At 42.1% G+C, this 24193-nt stretch overlaps 1 protein-coding gene across 5 annotated transcripts in view; it reads left to right on the forward strand.

Moving 5' to 3' along the window:
- SEC24C (SEC24 homolog C, COPII component) overlaps positions 1-23700 on the forward strand; it is a 39432-nt gene extending 15732 nt beyond the window's left edge. For all 5 annotated transcript variants that reach the window (XM_075610627.1, XM_075610629.1, XM_075610630.1 and 2 more), the window contains 17 exons: positions 3244-3355; positions 4387-4514; positions 6241-6379; positions 7368-7483; positions 8704-8828; positions 9855-10046; positions 10554-10647; positions 11052-11168; positions 12361-12531; positions 13129-13225; positions 14010-14155; positions 14728-14866; positions 15614-15732; positions 16221-16400; positions 16897-17088; positions 20696-20785; positions 21385-23700. In XM_075610627.1, coding sequence (XP_075466742.1) covers positions 3244-3355; positions 4387-4514; positions 6241-6379; positions 7368-7483; positions 8704-8828; positions 9855-10046; positions 10554-10647; positions 11052-11168; positions 12361-12531; positions 13129-13225; positions 14010-14155; positions 14728-14866; positions 15614-15732; positions 16221-16400; positions 16897-17088; positions 20696-20785; positions 21385-21525 — 2298 coding nt within the window. In that variant the 3' untranslated portion in view covers positions 21526-23700. The remainder of the gene's footprint in view (positions 1-3243; positions 3356-4386; positions 4515-6240; positions 6380-7367; positions 7484-8703; positions 8829-9854; positions 10047-10553; positions 10648-11051; positions 11169-12360; positions 12532-13128; positions 13226-14009; positions 14156-14727; positions 14867-15613; positions 15733-16220; positions 16401-16896; positions 17089-20695; positions 20786-21384) is intronic.
- The last annotated feature ends 493 nt before the right edge of the window (positions 23701-24193 follow it).

Below are 24193 nucleotides of genomic sequence, written 5' to 3' on the forward strand. Positions count from 1 at the left end.
AGAACATTTCTACCATGTCACCATGTCCTACTGTTTCCTTTCACGTTTGCAGAGATTTGCTTGCCATTTCCACTATTATGATTTGCATGGACCATTTTGCCCTCCACTAGTGATGACCTATGCCAGGGGTTCTCAAGACTTCTGCCCCCGCCCCCCCCCCCCCAAACAGGTCAGGTTTTCAGGATATCCATGCTTCAGCACAGGTGGTATATATATCTATATCTAGACAAGTAAACCCAGTTGTGGGCACTCAAATCCCCTAAATGGATGTATTATGACATAGTTATAAACTTATTTTTTAACATAGATCCTCTAAAATAATGGTGGTGGGAAAACGACAGAGTTGGATTCCTCAATCACTCTTATAGTTGTTGGAATCTATATAATAATGGAGTAAGGTACACTATAATGCTCAATCTCCTTAGGTATAATAACCAATTGTTGCTAATCTAGTATCCCATCTATGAGAACATGGCTAAGAGAGTGTGAACACCCAAAAATGGCTGAGGGTTAATGGACTCAGTATAGTAGTTCCAAGTTGGAGTAATCTAGACCAGGGGAGCGCAATCTTTCTTCACGCCCCCTGACCTTGGCGTCGGTGTCATGACGTCACGTTGCCGTGGCGACGCTTCTCCGGGAGCAAGTTAAGTGCAGTTTATAGAGGTCTTCGCCGCTTCCCCGGCACTTAATTTAAGTGCCTTTGGGAAGCGTGCGTGGCCCCTGTAAACCCCGCGCCCTCCGCAGTCAGTCTCGCGCCCCCCAGTTTGCCCACCGCTGATCTAGACTGCTTGACAAATGAATGCTGCACACAGATGCTTGTAATAAATGTAACCAGCTAAGTCATAATGTTGGTCTGACTACTCAAATGTGCTTGGTTGTATCATATGGAAAACATTTTAAATAGTCCAAAATTAAATCGGTATGGACAAATGAACTATACTGTGTCCTATTCCTATAGGCATAAGCCAAAGTGAAGTCCCTATAATATTGGGTAATCTTAGTAGCTACAGATCTTGCTTATTAAGGTAATGCAGGTTGTTGATCCTCAAATGTAGTGCTCAAAATGTTATTCCTGGTCAATGCACCAGAGTGAACCTGCATAACCCTGTAGGGCTCAATCATTAAATGCCACTAGTGTACTGTAGTATATGTCTTAGCCAGCAATAAATAATAGTTCTTGCCTGGTACACATATAACCTCTATTGCTGAAAGTAGTGGGCTTTAAGTGCAAACCTGCTAACACCAATTGTTAACCCCTAAATGGTGGCAACTCGCTGTATAATATGATGATGAATCCCTTGGTGTATATATAGCAGCATATCACTTATACAAAGTATCCACCAATGTGTCCACTTGAAAACTGACACTCTTAATAGGTATACATAAACAGGGTAGCCAAATACAGCAAAGTAGTTGTATTCAGCTGGTTAGTATAGGAACTCCACAGGACTTCTACTTTTAGTCGATGTTCTAGAAACACCCCCTAGATTGCTCGGCTTGCCTGGAGGCTATTTTGCAGAGTCTTACTATGTGCATGGGAGCGCTGGTGTGTCTGTCTCTCCACCTTGCGCTATAACTTCGTCTTCCCTGCTCGTGCATGTACCGCCGACGCGCGCGTTTCGCTTATAGCCACGCTTTCTCAGGGCCTGGGGGGGGGGGGTGGTGTTAAGCAAGATCTGTGGCTACTAATATTATCGAATATTATAGGGACTTCACTTTTACTTATGCCTATAGGAATAGGACACATAGTATAGTTCATTTGTCCATACTGACTTCATTTTGGACTATTTAAAGTTTTTTCCATATGATACAACTGAGCACATTTTGAGTAGTCAGACCAACATTATGACATAGCTGGTTACATTTTTTACAAGCATCTGTATGCAGCATTCATTTGTCAAGCAGTCCAGATTACTCTAACTTGGCATTTTTGAGTGTTCACACTTTCTTATCCCTGTTCTCATAGACAGGATATTAGAATAACAACAATTGCTTATTATACCTAAGGCGATTGAGCATTATAGTGTACCTTACTCCTTCATTATTTTATAGATTCCAACACCTATAAGGGTGATTGAGGAATCCAACTCTGCGCGTTGTTTTTCCACCACCATTATTTTAGAGGATCTATGTTAATAAATACTTTTTTAATTGTCATAATACATCCATTTAGGGCAGGGGTGGGGAACGTCAGTCCCGAGGGCCGTATAAAGCCCTCGAAATCATTTGGTCTGGCCCTGCTAAGGCAACTGCTATAACCGGGGTCGCGCTGATTTTTTTTTAAATGGCCGCCGCGCGCCTGATCGGGAGGAGGTGGTGTGAGGCGCCGACAGCCCTACATGATCCCCAGCAGCCACCGTACTAGCCCCAGCAATCCCCCAGCAGCAGTCCCCGCACTTCCCCCATGCTTCTCCAGCAGTTCCACCCGCACTTATCCCAGCATCCGCCCTACACGATCCCCCCCAGCAGCAGCAACTACCAGAGGTAGTGGGGCGGGGTGCCGTGTGCCTGCCGTGTGCCTGTCTGTGTCTGTATGGCCCGCGAAAGATGTTATAAATATCCAAATGGCCCTTGGCAGAAAAAAGGTTCCCCACCCCTGATTTAGGGGATTTGAGTGGCCACAACTGGGTTTACTTGTCTTGCTATAGTTCTATATGTACCCTTCCACCCAGAGTAGCACCTTCCCCTCCCCCCTCCTTCACATTTATTCTAAGCAGAGCTGGAGTCCCCCTTGTTTTTCAGCACAGGGGGCTCACTCTTCGTAGCCCTCCCCATGACAGAGGCTGATTGATATATGCAGCCAAAACGTTGGTTTCTTTTGGCACAATAAATCTTTTCTGAATAGCAAGTCTGTGTGTCTGTTTATCTCCTACCCTTTACCACTGATTGAGCCATCTGTGCTGAAGCTGGGATATTCTGAAAACCTGACCTGTTGGTGGGGGGGTGGGTCTTGAGGACTGGTGTTGAGAACCCCTAGCTCTATGCTAAAATGAGCAGAAATACATGCGAGTGAACACTGCTGTGAAGTGTGTAAATAGCTTGGACATTACAAATTTATGACAAAATAATGTTTGGACATACCCTAAATATACATCGCTCTATCATACCTCTCCAGTTGTTGAGGTGTGTAATTACTATATAATAATTTTCCCTCATGTAGTTAGGTATAGGCCTTCGTGTTTCTGTAAGTGTGCATCATGCTAGCAATTATTTATCTTTGCTAACATCTCTTTCCTATCATAGATCCAAGTAATTGAGGACGATAGGAACAACCGCAGCTCTGAGCCTTTTATTACCGGATTGAGGGGACAAGTTCCACCACTTGTAACTACAAATTTCTTAGTCAAAGATCAAGGTACAGTAAAGCTCCTTTCTCTTTGCCTCTAATGAGAAAACACAAACTTTGGCCTTCAACAATCGGTTGTAAGCCAAGTAAAACATTCCTTTCAGATTTGCTTTAACCTTAATTAATGCCAATTAAAGAGAGTCTACATTCCATTTTACAGGTCATGTGTTTAGAACCTGTGTGATAGACTATTATGTTTTTATAAGGTGGTGTGGGCCATTTCAAGGTTTCATCGTGGTGTTATTGACAGATCAAAACCGTTACAAGTCTGTGTTTGGGAGAAAATCCTGAATTTGTCTTATTTGAACTTGTAAGGTCCACCCTTCCACATTTCCACAAATCTAATTATTCACCTATAACAGGCAGGATACCGTTACCATAATTCCCAAGTAGAGGAGGGGGGGAAATCTAGCACAATTTAGCACTGTAAACAATTTAATGGCATCTCCTTACATTCATGTCAATTTATGCATCTGAGTCCTGTGACTTCAACTGACACAAACTGTGAGATGGATCTGTCTCCTTACCGGTAAACTTTGGCAGCTAGGGCGCTCAAAAGGCGTATAGCATAATGTTGGGGGTACAGCGATACATACCATACATATTTATTATCTGTGCGAATGCCATGGTGTCAGTCGGGAGCCTCCTGCGTTTCACTCCTTACAGCTTTACCTTCACGAACGGGATATAAGGTATCCCCCTTCCACGTTCCACAAATCTATCTTATGATTCACCAAATAACACGCAGGACACCTTCACCATCATTCCCAAGGAGAGACGGGAGGAAAACTTAGCACAACTTGGCACCTTAAAATATTTATTTACATCTCCTTACATGCTTGTCAATTTATGCCCCTCTCTCTGAGTCCTGTGACTAAGTCCCTCTTCAACTGACTCATCCAGCTTCAAATCCTAACCGACCTCCCTAGAACCCCGCACTGGCGGCTCCTCTGTAGGTTCCATGAACAGCAGCTCAGCTCTTGCAAAGTCTCGGGCATTACTAACTAACCTGTGTCTTGTCTTGTTTTCCTCCAATGCAGGAAATGCCAGCCCTCGCTATATAAGATGCACATCGTACAACTTCCCTGCCAGTTCAGACATGGCAAAGCAGTCCCAGGTTCCACTGGCTGCAATTATTAAACCACTGGCAACCTTACCAGCGGATGAGGTAATGATACATTCAGGTCCTTTTTCACATTTTGGAGACCATGTTTTGTAAGCATTAGTGTTATTGCCTGGTTCACATCGAGGCATGAGCCAATCATGGGGAACTAGTGTCCCATTATCCTTCGTGTTTAATGTTATTTCAAGTGGTTGTACAACCGACGTTTTCTATGTTCTATGTATCGTCCAAGGTTTTTCTAAAAAAAAAAAAAAAAAAATTGTTTATATGCAAATCTTGTCCGCATGTTTGCAGCAGGTAGGTTAGGTGAGAGAGAGGGATTTGCCCAGGATTGCACAGCATGGAAGGGGTGGGTGGCTATAAACACACACACGTTTTCTGTTCAAGACCTGTATGTTACATCTATCAGACTTACTATCAATCGTCTCCTTTGCTGCTTCCATTTGGCATTTTAGCCACATTACCAGATCTCGTGCTGCTGCCTTAACTCTCCCATGCCAGGGAAAGGCTAGAGAGGGAGGATGGGCCTTCCTCCATGCAGCTGTCGGTGGGAATCGGAGACTGTAAATGAAGCCCCACTGCAGGAGCTAACCCTGGGGTGGGCAACTGCAGCCTTTAAGACCTCCCACTCCCACCAGGTCAAGTTTTCAGGATATCCCTGCTTCAGCACAGGTGACTCAATCAGTGGCTTAGTCAGACTAAGCCACTGATTGGGCCACCTGTGCTGACGCAGGTACTGGTTGAGCCACCTGTGCTGAAGCTGGGATATCATATTTTTATAGTTTTACAATTCATCGTATTGAATGATTTTAAATGTAATTTGTAAATGTTTTTTTTTTTTTATGTTCCTAACTTGGCTGTGATCCTGTGAGCTGCCTGAATATAAATCTTTGTGCTCATTTATTCTTACTTTTTTCTGAGCAGCAACAGTGATTACTAGGACCCCAAATCCCTCCTAATTAGTGTAGCACTAAAATGGGAACATATGACATCTTAAAAGTGATTATTTGAAAAGTTTAAACATTTCTGTTTAAATCTCATTTATGGGCGTTCCATTATTAAAATGATCGGTTTTAATACGTTATTGGATGTGGCTTTTACTGTTGGTTTTATTTAAGGTAACCCACCTTCTGTCTGAGGGTGAATCGAAGAGCTGTAGCCAATCAAGATTGTTCTGTTTTGTGTGTGTGTGTGTGTGTGTTACATTGTTGTGGCTGTTCCCCTGGATACGAAAGCAACATAAGTGAACTATAAATGTCGCCCAGTAAGGTTGACATTACATCTCCAAGTCCAGACAGACTGCATAAGCTCGCCTATACTACACGTAATTAATTACAGATTGCCATCTTTCTAACCATGTGTTTAAAAAAAAAAAAAACATAGAATACCTATACCTGTCTTGTTTGTGGCACTTGAGGACTGGACTTAGCTACCTCTGCTTCAAGGTTTTGTTTCCCAGAATGGGAAGCGGTGAGTCCCCAGAGCCGAAACATAAGGTTTTTTTTTTTTTCCCCTGGTTTAATTACCGCCCAAGTTATTTCCCTATTTGCCCTGTGTGGCACAGGAGTTAAATACCAGGAAGTTCTGGCACTACCTGTTACTGGTTAGTATCTCTGGAATCGGGGTTCCCAGGAATTAATACGTTTCTGCCTGGGGACCCCCTGGCTTCCATCCTGGTTAAGAAACGAGGGGCGTTCCAGGTGGGGGAACTGCTCTCAATCCTACTACTAACGGAAATAGTATCAAAGTGTCGCTTCCTCTTCTCTTCCAGGTCCCTCCGTATTTGGTTGACCATGGAGAAACTGGACCCATTCGGTGCAATAGATGCAAGGCCTACATGTGCCCTTTTATGCAGTTCATTGAGGGCGGCAGAAGGTTTCAGTGCTGTTTCTGCAGCTGTGTCACAGAGGGTGAGTGTATCATACACCGGTAATAACATTCATAGATCTGCTTGTGAATTGTGCACATAATCCAGGCTTTCTCTTATTTACAGTAGGTTCTACCTTTAAGGAATGTATTTCGGTGCCCTCTAGCAGGACAGGCATTAAAACCCTCGGATCTCTGCTTCAGTTTCGTTAGCTGCAGAAAGATAGAGGTGAAATTAACTCATCGTAGATCCTCGTGCAGTCTTATTTGGTGAAAGACACCCCCAGGCGCTTTTAGTCGGTGCTCTCATCTAGGCTTCAATAAAGTCTGTACAAATCTGTTTTGTTTTCCCCAGAGGATTCACATCTCGCTGCATTTAAGAGGCTTCTTATTAAATTGCGCCCCTTTCACGTACTATAATGCAGTTCCATACATTTAACACCTTTTCTATATACTGTAGATCAGGGGTAGCCAACTCCAGTCTACCAACAGTTCAGGTTTTGAGGATATCCCTGCTTCAGCACAGGTGGCTCAAACAATGATGCCACCTGTGCTGAAGCAGGGATATCCTCAAAACCTGAACTTGTTAGTGGCCCTTGATAACTGGGGTTGCCCACCCCTCCTATAGAGCATATCTCTTCAACTGGTTCTCTAAAGGGACTAGATCAGGAAACATTTAGGATTAGGACCACAAGCTTCTTGCCATGTAATCTTACATTTACTTCTGAATTATATTCCAACATTTTGCAAGCATTTAGAACATCTTCACCATACATAATTACATTAATATACAGGAGAGTTTGTGTGAAAAACTGCACCTTCCAAGCAATTAGTATAAAGGGTCATTTTGGGAATGTTCGCGGTCTGTATTTGGCCCTTGGGACACCAGTTAAAGAGCCCTACTACAGAGTTAACTTGTTTGTAACCAGTTCTTATAATTGTTTTAAACTCATTTCTGCGGATTGATGGATTCTTATCCTGATTCTGCTGCCTTTGGGCAGTTTCTTGAATACTTCTGTGTTTTTGTCACAGTGGCCCCTCACTATTTCCAGCACTTGGATCACACGGGGAAAAGGGTGGACTGTTATGAGAGACCTGAGCTGTCTATGGGATCTTACGAATTCACAGCAACAGTCGACTACTGTAAGGTAAAACAAACTTATCTCTCTCTTTAGAGCTTCCCTTTTTAGTCAGGCCGGTACAGGGTTTGTTCTTATATTGCTTGTACTCTTTTTAAACCAGATACAGCTCAACCCCGTTATAACGCGATCCGTTACAACGCGAATCCGCTTATAACGCGGTGCAAGCGTGGCTCCCAATTTTCGTATGTATGAATACTTTACAACACGATTATTGGTATCTTAAATACTTTATTGTACAATGCATACAATTGTACGTTATTTCTAACGTGATCCGCTTATAACGCGATGTGATTCTTTGGACCCCAAGCGCAGCGTTATAAGGAGGTTGAGCTGTATTAAATTTTCTTCCCCCTATCTATTTACACAAGCATGATAGCAGCAGTTCAAGCAATATCCTACATGTGTTTTTGTTTTTTTGCTTTTTTAAATCAGATCTGTACTGTGAGAAAATACTTGTAGCATTTTTTAAAAAAAATAAAAAAAATTAAGACATTTTTGATGTATCTAATGTCGGAAGCATTTCCAAAGTTACAGCCCCTTCCCCTTCTGATAGGCTCTGGCTCTTGAGCCCCGCCCACTCTCTAGCAGTGCACCAATTGTATCTAATAACTGCCCAGTCAATTATATTCCAGGACTACATGGCCCAGAATACTGTGCAAGAACTGAATTAAATAACCTGGAGCAAGCGATCGATTACAGGAGAACGAATCGATCTGCAGTTTAGCTAATGACTCGTCAGTGTGCAGATTGTATTGATGCACATATTGAACGGGGGGGGGGGGGGGCGGGGGATTTTTTTTAAAAACAGCTTGAACTGCAGCTTTAACATACTGAAACACGGTGGCTGCAGCGGCAGTGAAGTCTGACCAAGCTTTCAATCATCAAAATGCTAAATGGTACAGTTCTTGGTATGAATTGTTCCCATAGTTTGGAATGACGCTGCAATGTAGTGTAAATGCTCACTGCACATCCGAGCAATGCTAACAACTCTGGTATCCATTTCTGTAACGGTAACTTTGATTCTTAGTCTAATATGATTATAGTGTTCTCTCAATACAGAAACCTGTGTCAATGTTTCACACAACAGCTTCTGGCATAACATAATTCTGCCACGTAGCACATTTTCTGATCAGTTTATAATAGAAATATTAACTTGTTCTTGTGACTTTATTTACATGAAATATCAGACAGATTCTACGTCACATTTGTTTTTACCTCCGTCTCAGAATAAGAAGATTCCTAATCCTCCGGCTTTCATCTTCATGATCGATGTGTCGTACAATGCTGTGAAGAGTGGCTTGGTGGCACTGGTCTGTGAAGAACTCAAGCTTCTTCTGGACTATCTGCCCAGGTAATGTGTTAGTAACACCTTCTACAATAACTGTCCGAGAGAGACTCTGTGTGAGAGGTTCTTAGCGCCTCAAAGGGTTAAATAAGTAATCTCTGCCCATACTGTAAGGATGGTGGTGCATTAACCCTTATGCGGCGTCCATGTTGCTCGTGGCGCGAACATAAGGCCGTACCTCAATGAGGAAGGCCATAGAGCGCGCAACCGCATGATTCCCGGGCAGACAAAATAATTTGCTTTTGTCGCGTGGCGGCCAAGTCACTTGAGCAGTTCAGCCAATGAGGGCGAACCTTCTCACGTGACGTCAAGGGCACGCCTCCGACATGCCTCCCCGGGGTGTCTCCCCCTCTCGTGCGCGCCTACTATATCTGCGGCCTTAGGCAGCCTTTATGAGTTTTCCCCTCAATATTACAATGGCTGGCACTGTTAGAGTCCCTTATCAAATTCAGGGAATGTCATGTTATTTTATTTGTTTTCAAGAGGAACAGTGCGCTCACCTCTCAATTCGATGGCGTTCAGCGCTCGGAACTAGAGAGGAGGCTCTGGTGCTGTCCGTGTCACTGGGGGCCTGGTTGCTGCCAAGTGATTGCTACCCCCAAGCGATCGCCTGGTTGTGTTTTCATTAGGGAAAGGGTTAAACAGATGGAGGTTGTCAAATGCAGGAATAGAGCTGGAAACAAGTGAAATGTGCATTAAGTTGGGAAAACTTGCTTGCATGATTGAAGTTAAAACCCTTACTACAACAAAACTGAACTTCCGTGCTGCATACAGGAAGACGGTGATCTTGTTTCTTTGTCACCTGTTTTGACTGCATAAACTTAATTAGATTTTATTTTAGTGGACCATATATTATTGTCCTGTTGTGTTATGCATTGCAAGCCCCAGCAGTACAAGCTTCAGCTTGCCATTTTACTATGGTATGCGAGTATAGGGAGACGCTTACAGGTAATGTTTCTGTATGTAACATACGTAGACGCCCCGGACACTTTCTCCTGGAAACATGGACATCCTTTTCATTCTCCTTTCCAGGGAAGGACATATGGAGGAGTCGGTGGTCCGGGTGGGCTTCGTGACCTACAACAAAGTACTCCACTTCTATAATGTGAAGAGCTCCCTGGCCCAGCCACAGATGATGGTGGTGTCGGACGTGGCGGATATGTTTGTTCCTCTGCTCGATGGTTTTCTTGTAAACATTAATGAATCTAGGACAGTTATCACCAGGTAAGGGAATTCAAAGCGCCTGTAAAGATATGCCAAAAATGGTCTGCTTTCAGTCGCATAAACCAGTGGTATGCCTTAGTTTTTGGTAGTACAGTCCACATTTAAGAATGAGATCTGGATATACCACATTGCTTTTTAATTGTTATTACAAACTAAAATAAGAAGCAGCCTTTCCAGACTTAAGTTGAAATACTTGTTACATTTTTATTTACTGAGACGAGCAGGAAAGAGATTGGTTTAGACAGCCAGGTCCAGTGAAAGCACCATTTTTATTTACTGAGTCTGATATTATGTCTTTATCGATAGCACATGTTACTTTATTATTCTTAATTTAAAGTGTTGGAGCCTTTTAAATTAATAAACAAATCTATACAAACGCCTGGAGAAGCATGGATGCTTTTTGCAACATTTCAAGCTTTGTGTTCCCCATCCAAGTGCGGCCACAACCGTACATTGCTGCTGCTTCTCAAAGCCCTCTTTCTGATATTACCCCCTCTGCTCCCAAAGTTTGCTGGACCAGATTCCTGAAATGTTTGCTGATACAAGAGAAACAGAGACGGTGTTTGCCCCAGTTGTCCAAGCTGGTTTGGAAGCATTGAAGGTGAGCGGTAATACCAGCCATTTGCATGTACAAGCAATGTAAAAAGAGAAGCACTTTAAGCAGGGATGGGGAACTCCAGTCCTCAAGAGCCAACAGGTCAGGTTTTCAGGATATCCCTGCTTCAGCAGTCTTTTTTACTGAGCCAACTGTGCTGAAGCAGGGATATCCTGAAAACCTGACCTGTTGTTGGCCCTTGAGGACTGGAGTTGCCCACCCCCTGAGTATTGCAAATGTGGTTACTGCAAGAAGTGCCACTTAAGTAGCAAAAGTGTTCAGATGCATGGCTACAAAACTGACTTCCAATCGGCCCTTCAGTCCTGCACCTCGAAGTCTGTTTGCCTTTCTTGTAGCACCTGCAGTTTTGGTTGCTCCTGTTTACCGCGCTGTATTTCCTGTTGTTTTAGGCAGCAGACTGTGCTGGGAAGCTTTTCATTTTTCACACCACTCTTCCCATCGCTGAAGCTCCAGGAAAGTTAAAGAACAGGGATGACAAGAAGCTTCTTAATACAGACAAGGAAAAGGTAAGCTTTAAAATGGGACTAACACTAATACTTTCCTTTGTCAAAGGGGAAATAAATTTATGATAACTCCTGCATTAATGCCAATTTCCCCTTTGACAAATAAAGTGCCTCTGTCTTCTCCTTATTAATCTGCAGTAGAAATGATGCGGCCTCCTCTACACTTTTTTTTTTTTATTGGTGCAGGTAATAGACTCTGCTTTTTAAATAGTAAAAAAGAGAACATAAAGCGCAAATAACAACAAAGTTACAATATGAACAGTGATCTATACTTAAAATACCAAATTAAGGGATAGCTGCTCACTCAGAACAGGTTCCCAATTTGTATGATAAATTCCGAAAAACAACAAACAAAGAGCCCCAATAAAGTGATTACTAGTAGGCAATGAATTTAATGATGTATGTTTGTCTTTATTTGTATAGCGCCATTAATGTACATAGCGCTTCACAGCAGTAATAGTTACAATCATATAAATAACACAAAGGGAAGAAGTGCTTCAGACTTAAAAGTAACATTTAGGAAAAGGAGTCCCTGCTCCGAAGAGCTTACACTCTAATTGGTATGATGAACCAGTGCCGTCCTCATCCAACAGGATAACAAGACAAATTGCAAATTGCAAATGAGAGAGAGAGTTTCAAACACAGTGTAAAGCGAGCCTTGGGTAGTAATAAAGGGGCACCCGCGCCCTTCCTGTGACTTGGTATGATGGGAGTATAGCCGCAGGTCTCCATGTGAATGTGTTGGATGCCGACAGTCTGGTAAACCATACACAAGGAGCTCCTGTTTCTTTAGGTCGGTCTAGAGACCAGTGTGTGCACCTTAAGTGTACAGGTTCCATGCTGGTGGCTCAATGTGATGAAAACAAAGCAAGCTGTGTGTGCATGATCCGCCCATAGGACATGCTTTAGTCGTACTTTTCTACACGTGGTTAGTGGAAATGCCTAAGCAGCAGCCTTTGCATTTGCTTATGTTGAGTTCTAATTGCACAATGTCCAGAACATGAATTTTTGCACATCCACAATTTTCTATGCAGAGCAAGCTGCTATCGCGCAATATATGTAATTTAGGGTGGTGCAAGTGAACATGTTTTTTCCATTGGTTTGTTTGGATTCTCTTCTCTCTTCCTTAGTTTTAAGGCAGTTCTGGTTTCAAATAGATTGCAATAAAAATGGTTACCTGTCTCCCTTCCTGCAGACGTTATTCCAGCCCCAGACCAGTTTCTACAATAACCTGGCCAAGGATTGTGTGGCCCAAGGCTGCTGCGTGGACTTGTTTCTCTTCCCCAATCAGTACTTGGACGTGGCGACACTCGGCGTGGTTCCTTACCAGACAGGGGGCTCAGTCTACAAGTACACTTTCTTCCAAGTTAGTATTCCGATACGACTTGCATAACACTCCGCCAAAGCTTATTAATAATAATCTGCTCTATTATAACTTTGACAGCAGTTTCTTGTACAATTTATAATTGCGATGAGTTTTTTCTGAGCACAGTGTAATTAATTTGCAGTGGGTCAGGGGGTGCTCAACTCCAGTCCCCAAGCCCCCCCCCCCCCCCCCCCAACAGGTCAGGTTTTCAGGATATCCCTGCTTCAGCACAGGTGGCTCAATCAGTGGCTCAGTTTTTCGACTGAGCCTCTCATTGAGCTACCTGTGCTGAAGCAGGGATATCCTGAAAACCTGACCTGTTGGGGGGTTCTTGAGGACTGGAGTTGAGCACCCGCTGACGTAGGTTACCTGTGACATAAGGTTTATAGGAGGCTGGCACTGGGAACCCCATTTGTACATTTTGTCCTGCAACCTGTCAGTGCCTGAGACCCATGCACACTCATGCACCTTCCATGCAACATACTAGGAATTCACTGTCGTCTGACTCTCCTGCATTTAGGGTGTGAACGATTACAAGTAAAGAAATACATTTGATGTCATTCAGCTTTTATACGTTTTCCCTTTTCTCCTCTGTAGCTAGAAACGGATAAGGAGCGATTCTTGAACGACTTGCGCCGAGATGTGCAGAAAGAGATTGGATTTGATGCTGTGATGAGGGTCAGGACTAGCACTGGTGACTATCTTTTATCAATCTATATGCGCATATCCCAATGTAACTTCCTTAAAGCTGGTGGAGGCCAAACCATCAGGAGCCAGAGGACATTACCAATGTATACAGTGGCCATTGTGCAATTTGCATTAGTAATTATTGTCATACTTATTAATAATAACTTTATTTCATATAGCCCTTTTCTCCCATGGGACTCAACGCTTTACAACTACAGTATACTGCACACAGCACGTAGATTTTTTTGCAGACACTGCACTGCCCAGACGAGCTTACAATCTGTTTTTGGTGCCTGGGGCACAGGGAGATAAAGTGACTTGCCCTAGGTCAGAAAGGGCGGACACTGAGAATTGAACCATGTTCCCCTGCTTCACACTCAGTGTGATTATAAGTCAGTGCCTTTACTCACTGACCCGCTCCTTCAACCCACTACTTTCACAGAGAATAGTACCTTGAAACAGGAAATGGGGGTGATAACACATTTACAGTGGCAATGCATGTGATTTATCCACACGCTTCCCTAATTGTCTTTACCTGACCAACTTTATCATTGCTTTAATATAAATTTCTATATGTGGTATCTTCTTTTTGCAAAGCATAGTTTGACTGTGTGTACATTTTGGCATTCATTGTGCTATACTCGCATCTTACAATTGACACATTATATTCCTGCAGATGATTAGAAATACTGAAGACCTTATACACAGCAGAAAATGTCTAATCCTGCAAATACACATACACATACACATTGAAACAGCTCACAGCATCATTTATTTTGTTCTTGTTTCAGGCATCCGGGCAACTGACTTCTTTGGTGCTTTTTACATGAGCAATACAACGGATGTGGAGCTAGCAGGGCTGGACTGTGATAAAACAGTCACCGTGGAGTTCAAACATGATGACAAGCTCAGTGAAGACAGTGGTGCCCTCCTTCAGGTGAACACAAGTGCCACTATGAATATTCTTCCTGTTATGTAATATGTACACTGTACCATATAAACCTAGTGCACTGATATTCCACCCACAGTCTTGAATCCAGTAATGATGCATTATATGCATGCAAGTTATATTTACATAATGGCATTATATTGGGGGTATATTCATTCTAATAAAGAACATGGTGACCAGCAACCTTTTATCTTAAGTACTTTAAAGTCTTGTCATTGAATTTTAAAAAGTATGGTTGGGGTTTTGTACAAATGAAACTCTTAAGAGTTACAAGAAACTTTTAAAAAACCCTTTACCCCATTACCAGACCAAAGTTCTCTTCCTTGATGTCCACGAATGAGAAAAGTGACCCTAGTGTGAAATCCATCTACTGGTTTCAGCCAAGAATTCTTAAAATAGGAGCAAATTTAAAACATACTTTCTGATTACTTCCTAAGTCTGACTCCCTTTGTCTTTCATGTTCACATCGACTCTAGATCTTCTTTTTCCTATTATCCTTCCGATAATTTCTGTATTGTAATATTTGTTATACGGTTGTGTATCTTCTTGCTTTGTCACAGTGTGCTGTGCTGTACACCAGCTGCGGGGGCCAGCGTCGACTTCGCGTTCACAACATGGCCCTGAATTGCTGCACTCAGCTGGCTGATCTGTACCGAAACTGCGAGACCGACACACTCATCAATTACTTTGCGAAGTTTGGTAAGGGCTTATTGCCTAGAAGCGGCTTGGCTCCATGGCCTTCTCCTCTTACTCTCCATCGAATCTTTAGCCTTCGATATCTCGTTAGACACTTCCTGACATGTTAAGAATTACATCCAGTAGGGATTTACCGAACACTATGAACTCTGTGGCTCTATATCGCCATTATCATTTGTTCCATTGGGCAATAGTAGAGGCAGTCTTAGACCTTACTATGCAAATAGAAGCCTCAGCAGGGCTGGAAATCTTGTGTTTATTACCCTTATTCATTCAAGAGCAGGGGTGACCAACTCCAGTCCTCAAGGGCCACCAATAGGCCAGGTTTTAAGGATATCCCTGCTTTAGCACTGATGGTTCAATCATGTGTCTCAGTCGATTGAGCTACCTGTGCTGAAGCAGGGGTATCCTTAAAACCTGGCCTGTTGGTGGCCCTTGAGGACTGGAGTTGGCCACCCCTGTTCCAGAGTAGTGCTTTATGTAACACAATGTGCTTTTGAATCAAATGGCGTTCTGAGTAGTGCACTCTAATCCTTTTCAAGGACACATTCAATACCCTCATTTCATACTCCCTTGCTTTAGTATGACAAATAAGTACCAGACTTCCCCGGTACTTCCCTTCCACTTGTGATGTTATTATTTGTCCTTACTGCTCTGATCCCAACCTCTATAACAATATGCTATGTTCTATTTCTTTGTTATTGGTTGTGAGCACTCGAATATAGTTAACCTCTTTCCCTATCTCTTTAGCTTACCGTGGAGTTATGAGCAATCCAACAAAGACTGTACGTGACTCTCTAATCAGTCAGTGCGCACAGATCCTGGCCTGTTATCGGAAGAACTGCGCAAGCCCTTCATCTGCTGGCCAGGTATCTTCTTATACATAGTGTCTATATGCTACTTCTGTTGACTGTTGCCCAACAAGAACGCAAGCAATCTTCACATAGTGGAAGATGTGTACTCCCAGCTCAATGTTGCATTACTGAATTGAATGAGCTGATATTTAGTGACTCTTGGTGTGTAAAACACCCAACCAACACGTGTTAAACGCAAACATACACAAGTGTGGGCCATCTAGTCACTACGTTAATAACCTTTTCACTCAACATTTTAAGGTCCAGTTAGACAGTTTGTGTGTTTCTTTCTCTGTTGTGCTATAAAATTATAATATTGTATTGAGTGCCCATTTTGTTGTGATTATTGCTGTTCTGGCAGTGAACTCGCATGGCGAGCTTGCATAATTTAGTACACAACTTCTGTGTTTATTAGAAAAAAAGGGCCTAATACCTCCAGTCGTGGAAAATACTGTGAACAGGTCAAGTGCATTGGTCGTTATACTTTCTTTTGCTTCTATCAGCTCATACTCCCAGAATGCATGAAGCTGCTTCCTGTTTACCTGAATTGTGTGCTCAAAAGTGATGTGCTGCAGTCGGGTCAAGAGGTGACCATTGACGACCGGGCCTACATCCGCCAGCTAGTCTCATCCATGGATGTTGCAGATACAAATGTCTTCTTTTACCCCAGGCTTCTGCCCTTCGTAAGTGTTTCTCCTAATAAAACAATCGGAGCTGCATGTTCTCTTCCTAGATTGTTGGTATCCAGCCATAAGTAAAACTCATGGCATTCCTGCACGCTTTGCTAGGTTAGGCATCACCTGAGCGCCTCAGTCTAGTTTAACCCTTTGTCTGCCCCAAGACATAGTCACTACATCGTGGGTCTGGCCCTCCAGTGGCCCCATGATGTGGCTGTGTCATGGCCGCAGAGGGCTCATTTTCATCTGGATATCATAGGAGTGCAGGTCTTGATCTGCACATGTTATGCACTGAAGGGAAATGAAAGCGGACTCTGTTTCCGGGTTAAGAAACCACGTTGTCACATAGTGACAGTGTGAGGGAGAAAAAAAATATATATATATATATATATATATATCTCTATCTCTCTTTCAAATACTATTATTAATACTACTTTCAATATTCTACCTTTACACTACACATTGTAGTCTAAAGATCATTTTCTTTCTTATTTCTCAACAGTCCAATGTGGACCCTGACAGTGAGCCCTTGCCTGTAGCTATCCGTTCGTCGGAAGAGCGCCTGTCCAAGGGGGAAGTGTACCTTCTTGAGAATGGATTGAATTTATTTGTATGGGTCGGTGCGAATGTGCAACAGTCCCTGATCCAAAACCTCTTTGGAGTATCATCTTTCAGCCAAATTGACTGTAGCACGGTGAGTGTTTGCAATGGCCTATTGTATTTGTATGTTTAGGTTGGGGTGATGTACATTTTCATTTTTTACTTGTCTTGGAAACATTGTTTTTCATGTAATACTTGTCTATGTAAATTAGATAATATCATTTTAAATGTGTTAATGGTTGCCAAAAATAGCTAGCTGTATATAGCTTTGTTCAATCTTCTGATTAAATCTTAAAGCTATTGGTTTGGTATGGACAAGCAAAATACATAGGTTTTTTTTGTTATTCAGAAGAGATGTTTAACCAATGAGCTGAGATTGTATTGTATGTCTTTATTTATATAACGCCATTAATGTACATAGCGCTTCACAATAGTAATACACGTGACAATCATATAAATAACAAATACAGATAACGGGTCATGGGAATAAGTGCTTCAGACAAACGTAACATTTAGGAAGAGGAGTCCCTGCTTCAAGGAGCTAACAATCTAATTGGTATGTAGGAGGAACATACAGAGACAATAGGAGGGCAGATCATGACCAGGCATCATAGAGTTGACTCGTGTAAGGCTAGGTCCCCAGTGTCAGCTGCAGCGTGTGCTGCGGGAAGAAGATGCGCCCCTCAATGGGGCCGGGCCCAGTACCTGCCAGCGTGCGCGTGTAGAGATCGCAATGCGCAGCCACAGTTTTTAAAGACATGTATTTTGTCTTTACTAGTGGCGACGGAGTGCTGGCCACGTCACGGCGGCGGTTCAGTCAATGAGGTCGAACCAGCCGCGTGACGTAATGGCCGTCCCGTCCCCGTCGCAATCTTGTCTTTCCCCTCAGACCACAGATCGCGGCTTGACACGGTGCACGCGCCGCCAGGCTCTGACTCCAGCGTGCGCGGAGTGTCTGGGGCCGTAGCCTAATCATTTCAGTTTTGTATTCTGTAATTCAGCCATTTAGTGTCTGAAAGGAATTGCCTTGCAAAATGAAACTCTTGCAATACAATTTTTTATTAATAGTCAATGTTTTTAGTTATTTTATGTGCAACTTGGTTCTATTTCATTGAGTTATCATAAGTAATTTCCACCTGGAATCCACAATTCCTTCTGTCCCATCCCCCTCCTCTCTGCTATCGCAACTACCTCCTTCCACTCTTGAATACCTTTCTCCAGTTACAGAGTTGGACATTTCTAAGCCGATTTCCTTCTCCCCTTCACCCACATGCCCTCTCGTTCCCATTACCTTACACCATATGTATGTATATCTTTATTTGCATAGCGCCCACAATGTACTCGGCACTTTACAAAGACAATACAGGGATTTATAATACAATAAGCGCAACAAAGTCACTCGTTGTAACTATGTATTTATAACCATGTATTTGTCATTATAACTCTGTGCCCAGGACATACTTGAATACGAGAGGTAACTCTCAATGTATTACTTCCTGGTAAAACATTTTATTAATAAGGAAATCCTTGCCCCGGAGAGCTTGTAATCTAAGTGGTATGTTGGGAAACCTAGAGACAGGTGAGGGAATAAGTGCAGTAGATGGCAGTGCTCGATAGGAGTGACTGGGAAAGTAGCCATGAGTTCAGGTTATTGGGATGCTTCATGTAAGAGTTGGCTTTTCAGGTTTGTCTTGATGGTGCTAGGCGTATACTGAATGTTAGGGAATTTTGACTCTTCCCTGAACTTCACCGTTCACATCCCTTAAGGTTGGAGGAAAGGAGATTTCACCAGAAACAAAGGAAAGGGTTCTTTACAGTAAGGGCAGTTAAAATGTGGAATTCATTACTCATGGAGACTGTGATGGCAGATACAATAAATTTGTTCAAAAAAAGGGCAGGGGCAGTGAGGGAATAGGGTTTAAGGCGAAAGGGGGGAAAGGAGATGGTTGTGGTAGAGCTCAGGAGACACGCAGGGGCAGAATCCTTGTTCCTCTTAGTCCCCACCCTCACCCATATCTATAACTCCTCCTTGTCCCCTGGCACTTTCCCTCCCCCGCATTAAACTTAATGTCTAAAACGGAACTCCTCGTATTTCCTCCTCCTGGTTTAATATCCCGATTTTCTATCACGGCAAACGGTATTACCATCTATCCTGTTGCCTAGGTGTGACTTTTGACTCTTCCCTGAACTTCACCGTTCACATCCCTTAAGGTTGGAGGGAAGGAGATTTCACCAGCAACAAAGGAAAGGGTTCTTTACAGTAAGGGCAGTTACAATGTGGAATTCATTACTCATGGAGACTGATGGCAGATACAATAAATTTGTTCAAAAAAAAGGTTGGACATCTTTTTTGAAAGGAAAGGTATACAGGGATATACCAAATAAACATGGGAAGAACGTTGATCCAGGGAATAATCCGATTGCCAATTCTTGGAGTCAGGAAGGTATTTATTTTTCCCCTTGTGAGATATCATTGGATGTTATGACTGGGGTTTTTTGTTTGCCTTCCTCTGGATTAATAAGGAAGTATAGATATAGGATAAAGTATCTGTTGTCTAAATTTAGCATAGGTTGAACTTGATGGACGAATATCTTTTTTTTTTTTCAACCTCGTCTACTATGTAACTATGTAACATTCACGCCATTGCTAAGATTTGTTGCTTCTCTGTAACATTGCCAAGATCTGCCCTTTCCACTGTCACACTACTGCTAAAACTTTAACGCATGCCCTTATCCTCTCCCTTCTGGATAATTGTAATATTCTGCTAACAGTCTCCCTGTCTCGCATCTTTCTCCTTTGCAATCTACCCAATATTCTGCTGCTAAAATCTTTTCACCTTCTCCCAGAACAGTCCCTGCTCGTTTCCTCTTTAAATCCCTCTGCTGGCTTCCCATCAAATTTCAGATCACCGACAAAGTTCTCCTCCTTACCTTCAAGGCTCTCCAGTAATCTGCTCCTACATATCCGCTTTGATCTCTTATTATGTTCGTGCTCATCTCTGGCTCTTTCCTTAAAACTTTTTCCATCAATGCCCCTTATGTATGGAACTCCCTTACACTCGGTATACACCAAGCACCGTCTCTCTCCACCTTTTTAAGTCAAAGCTAAAAACGCACTTCATAAATCAAACATTTTAATAGCCTAGACCAGTATTTTTCTACAGGGATTCATAGAAACCCTTGAGTTCCCTGCAATTTTCAGGTCATCTGAAAATTGACCCAATTACAGAATTATTTACAATGCATCTGATCTCAGACGCGCTATTAGAGAGGGTTGGAGTTTTCCCAAAATGTCACACTATAATTATAGGGTTCCTTAACCAAAAAGGTTTTATAAAAAATAAATACATACACTAGCCTAGACGCATTAGCTACTGTCTCACGCCCACAGTCGCTCCTACCAACCATTGTGGCCAAGCACTCCCATCTACTGCACTTATTCCCTCACCTGCTGTCTCTGTAACTCTCCCATCATACCACTTAGATTGTAAGCTCTCCGGGGCAGGGATTTCCTTTCCTATTGTCTGATTTTGTTTGCATTTATTGTGTTATAATTCTGTGTATTGTATCGTTTGAAGTGCTGAATACACTGTGAGCGCTATATAAATAAAGATATACATGCATACATCTGTTGTTTTTACTTAAACTAACCAATATTGGACTAAGTTTCTTTTAAACTTGTTTTGTTTTTCTGCTTTTAGAGTGCACTGCTAGTCCTGGATAATCCAGTTTCAGACAAAATGCAAGCGATTATCACAATGTTCCGAGCACAGAGACCGCGTTACATGAAGGTAATGAAATACAAATCCTGAAACGGGAAAGAATGTTGTATCGTCTTAATAGCCTTACAAACTTTACGTTTTTTTGAGGTTGTGATGACTTTTAGGGGACAAACAGGAGAAGCCTTCATGAATTACATTATGGTGTTGGCACTCAAACACAAGGCCTTCACTTTCCATTTTTTTTTCGGCTCCCAATGGCATTTTTCACTGTGGAGACCAGTTCCCATATTTATTGTAAGACCGGATTTACAGGTTATGATCGTTACTTCTGAATCACTGCAGAAAACTTTCTCTAAAAGGTGCAATCCCACGTAGTTGAACAGTTGAAATTCCATGGGGCCTCTGAATGGGGAAGTGTTTCAGTCAACGGTTGTCTTTTCCCTTTTCCCACCCTGTCCTTGTCAGAAAATCAATAAACTTGTGAGAGAGGCGGGGGGGGGAGGGCGCAGCGGCTCTGGCTGTACGAGCTCTCGCGGGTCACACAGTGACATCACACAAAAGGGCGCAGCCACAGGAATGTATTGCGTAGTAGGACTTTAAAAAGGAAAAGGGATCTTTTGTAGGATGCAGGATTTTATTGTTTTCTCATTATTCTGTTTCCTCCTCAGCTGATGATTGTGAAACAAGATGACAAGCTTGAGATGTTCTTCAAACACTTGTTGGTAGAAGACAAGAACCTCAATGGGGGAGCTTCATATGTAGACTTCCTCTGTCACATGCACAAGGAGATCCGACAACTACTAAGTTAGACAGAAGAGCTGGTGGTACACTCCCTCGGTGACATTTGTGCTGTTTCACTAATGACCTTGGTCTAATAACTCTGCTACCACAACCAGGAGAGCAGGAAAATGAATACAATTTTTTTTTTTGATTTTTTTTTCCTTCCAGCTTCCTTAATTACACATCCCACACAGAGAGAGCGGCCACCCCTAAAACCTACTTCTAGGAAGAGGCTGAAAATACCATGTAATGGTTTTCAAAAACCAAAAAAAAGTCCCTTTTTGTTAAGTAGATCGTACCTGGAAATTCTCAAAAGCTTTTAAAGAAAGGAAAACCCATTGTTCGCTAATCCTGTCTCAATGAATGTAGATTCTCGGCTCAGAAGAGAGATAATTTAAAAATACACTGGCAATGTCCTACATGTGTTGGGCTAACTTTGAGAGATGGAAAAGGGATGTTGCTTGTGGCATATGGATTGGCTGGGGACAGCATATAAAAAGATCAAAACATTTCTATTTCACTTGCCTGTGATATGCTTTTAGGACAAAAATAACATTTTGAACTTGTGCCTGGGACACATTTTTTTTGTTTTCCCCCCTTTGTTTTATTCACCTCGTCATGAGAACCGTTAACAAAAAGATCCTTTGTTTAGGTGTAACTTGTAAAGAATCGTCCTACTGTTAAAACTTTAACAAATAGTCACTGGAAAAGGGGATTTGGGATTTGAAAGTTTAATTCAGCTATAAATGATTGTCATGTTCTCGTGTTAGTAGAAAATGATTTACCCCCGCTCAAAGATGGCTTGCTGACAATACTTTATTTTTCTATACAGAATTAAATCATCCATCTTTAATGTTCTCTTGGACTTCCATATCATTTGTTCTTGACAAGACTAGTTTACAAACATGACTTGTTGCATCGTCCATCATGGTTACCGGTTCCATCCATGTCCCTCACTCTAACTTTCCAGTCCCATCAAAGTTCTAACAACATTAAATCCCTATTGACCAGGTTTACTTGGTCAGAGTGGTAACTATGCCTGGTCCAAGCAACCCTGTTGGTAACAAAATTGTAGTAACTGGAAATTTTGATGCATGGTTCAATTAGTGTATAGGTTTATATGCAAAAGTATTACGTTTAAATATAGAACTGAGATCCAGGGGGAAAGGGTTACCCCACTGTATACCCTTAGACAGCACAGGAGGCCACAGCGAAACATTGAGTATGATTTCTAATTGATATTTTATTCTCCTGTTATATTTATTATAAACACGACCTGTACTCCGTCTAATGACATACAAGTACCTCAGGACATCGTGACGTCAGTATGTGCTCCTACACAGAAGAGAAGTCACCAGCACTAAAGCTCCTGAAACCAGATGTTTGGGATTTTCAGACTTTAAAGGGCTTTGTTTTATTTTTGGGGGTAGGGGGTAGCAGGATCAGGGAATTCATGAAGGATGGCTAGACTCCTTTTTAACACTAGATGTTCTTTCGCTCTCTTGCAATATGTATCGAGTTGGTCAGTACCATTGAGGGTAAGCAGGGACATGGTTTGACATGTACTAGCTATATTTTGCATATTAAGATGGGTCTCTTAAGTGGGAGATCTTGGTCATAAAAGCAAGTGTGGTAAAATTACGGTGTGATCCAACATAGTGTGAAGTGGCGTCGCTGTTACCAGCCGAAATCTGATTTCAGTGGGAGGTTTGTGAGCCAATAGCCATGCGATCGGCCACTTCGGGCGATGTTGCATAAGGTCTTTAGACATAACTGTGCAGTAGCCTTACGTTTTAGCATTCCATGCCTTTTATTTCTTACCTACGCCTGCCCTGCATTTTCACTTTGCTAAAAGGGAAGGGCAATGATTTCTGAGACCTTCACTGCAACCTCAGATGGAGAACCTTCATCGGGAGCCTCGGCTGTAGCTCATTCATCTTCCCATGGAGAATAATTTAAAGTAGCCAACTGTCAGTATTTTTTCACTTCTAACAAGCAAGGAAAACACCTAGAAACACCTCATAATAAAGAGGCCTTGACCGACTTTGGATACTAATGCTTAGTATTATCTGTTGTGTTGATTTGAACAGGGAAACTATAAATTATATACATATATTCACATCTTTTCTTCACTCGTGTTTGTTTTTGCCAATGAATCTTTTAATTTGTAAAGAAATAAATAAAATAAATTAAGATGTATTTTAGTGAATTGCTTGTGAACAGATAAACCAATTTTTTTTGTTTTCCCCCTTGTGTTTTGAACACTTTTTTTGGGGGGGGGTGGCAATGTTATATGGAGGCAAGAGTAAAAACAGGTATTGTAATACTGGGGAATAATCTAAATTGTGTTTTTAAAACTGACACGCCTAGATTTGTTGAATGTTGAGACTTTATTTTAAGAGTAGATATGATGCTTCTAAAAGTCATAGTGCAAAATTATTTGCCAAAAATGTTGTCGATTTCGACTCCTGTGACATAATGTAGCAAACATGGCTGTATACAAAGAAGCATATGGCCTAGCAGATTGACTTTTAAATGCTTGACTAAACGTTTTGTTGTGCAAAATTTGCAGGTTTTTGCAAAACCAAATAGGCAAGTTTCACCTGCATCGGGAACTTAAGTAAACATTTCACACTTCTCTTCTTATGTACTTTGCTCAAGGTCGAAGCTCAGCAACATTTGTTAAAACAAGCAAAT

The sequence above is a fragment of the Ascaphus truei genome, chromosome 8, assembly GCF_040206685.1.
Source record: "Ascaphus truei isolate aAscTru1 chromosome 8, aAscTru1.hap1, whole genome shotgun sequence".
Classification (NCBI taxonomy): Eukaryota; Metazoa; Chordata; class Amphibia; order Anura; family Ascaphidae; genus Ascaphus; species Ascaphus truei.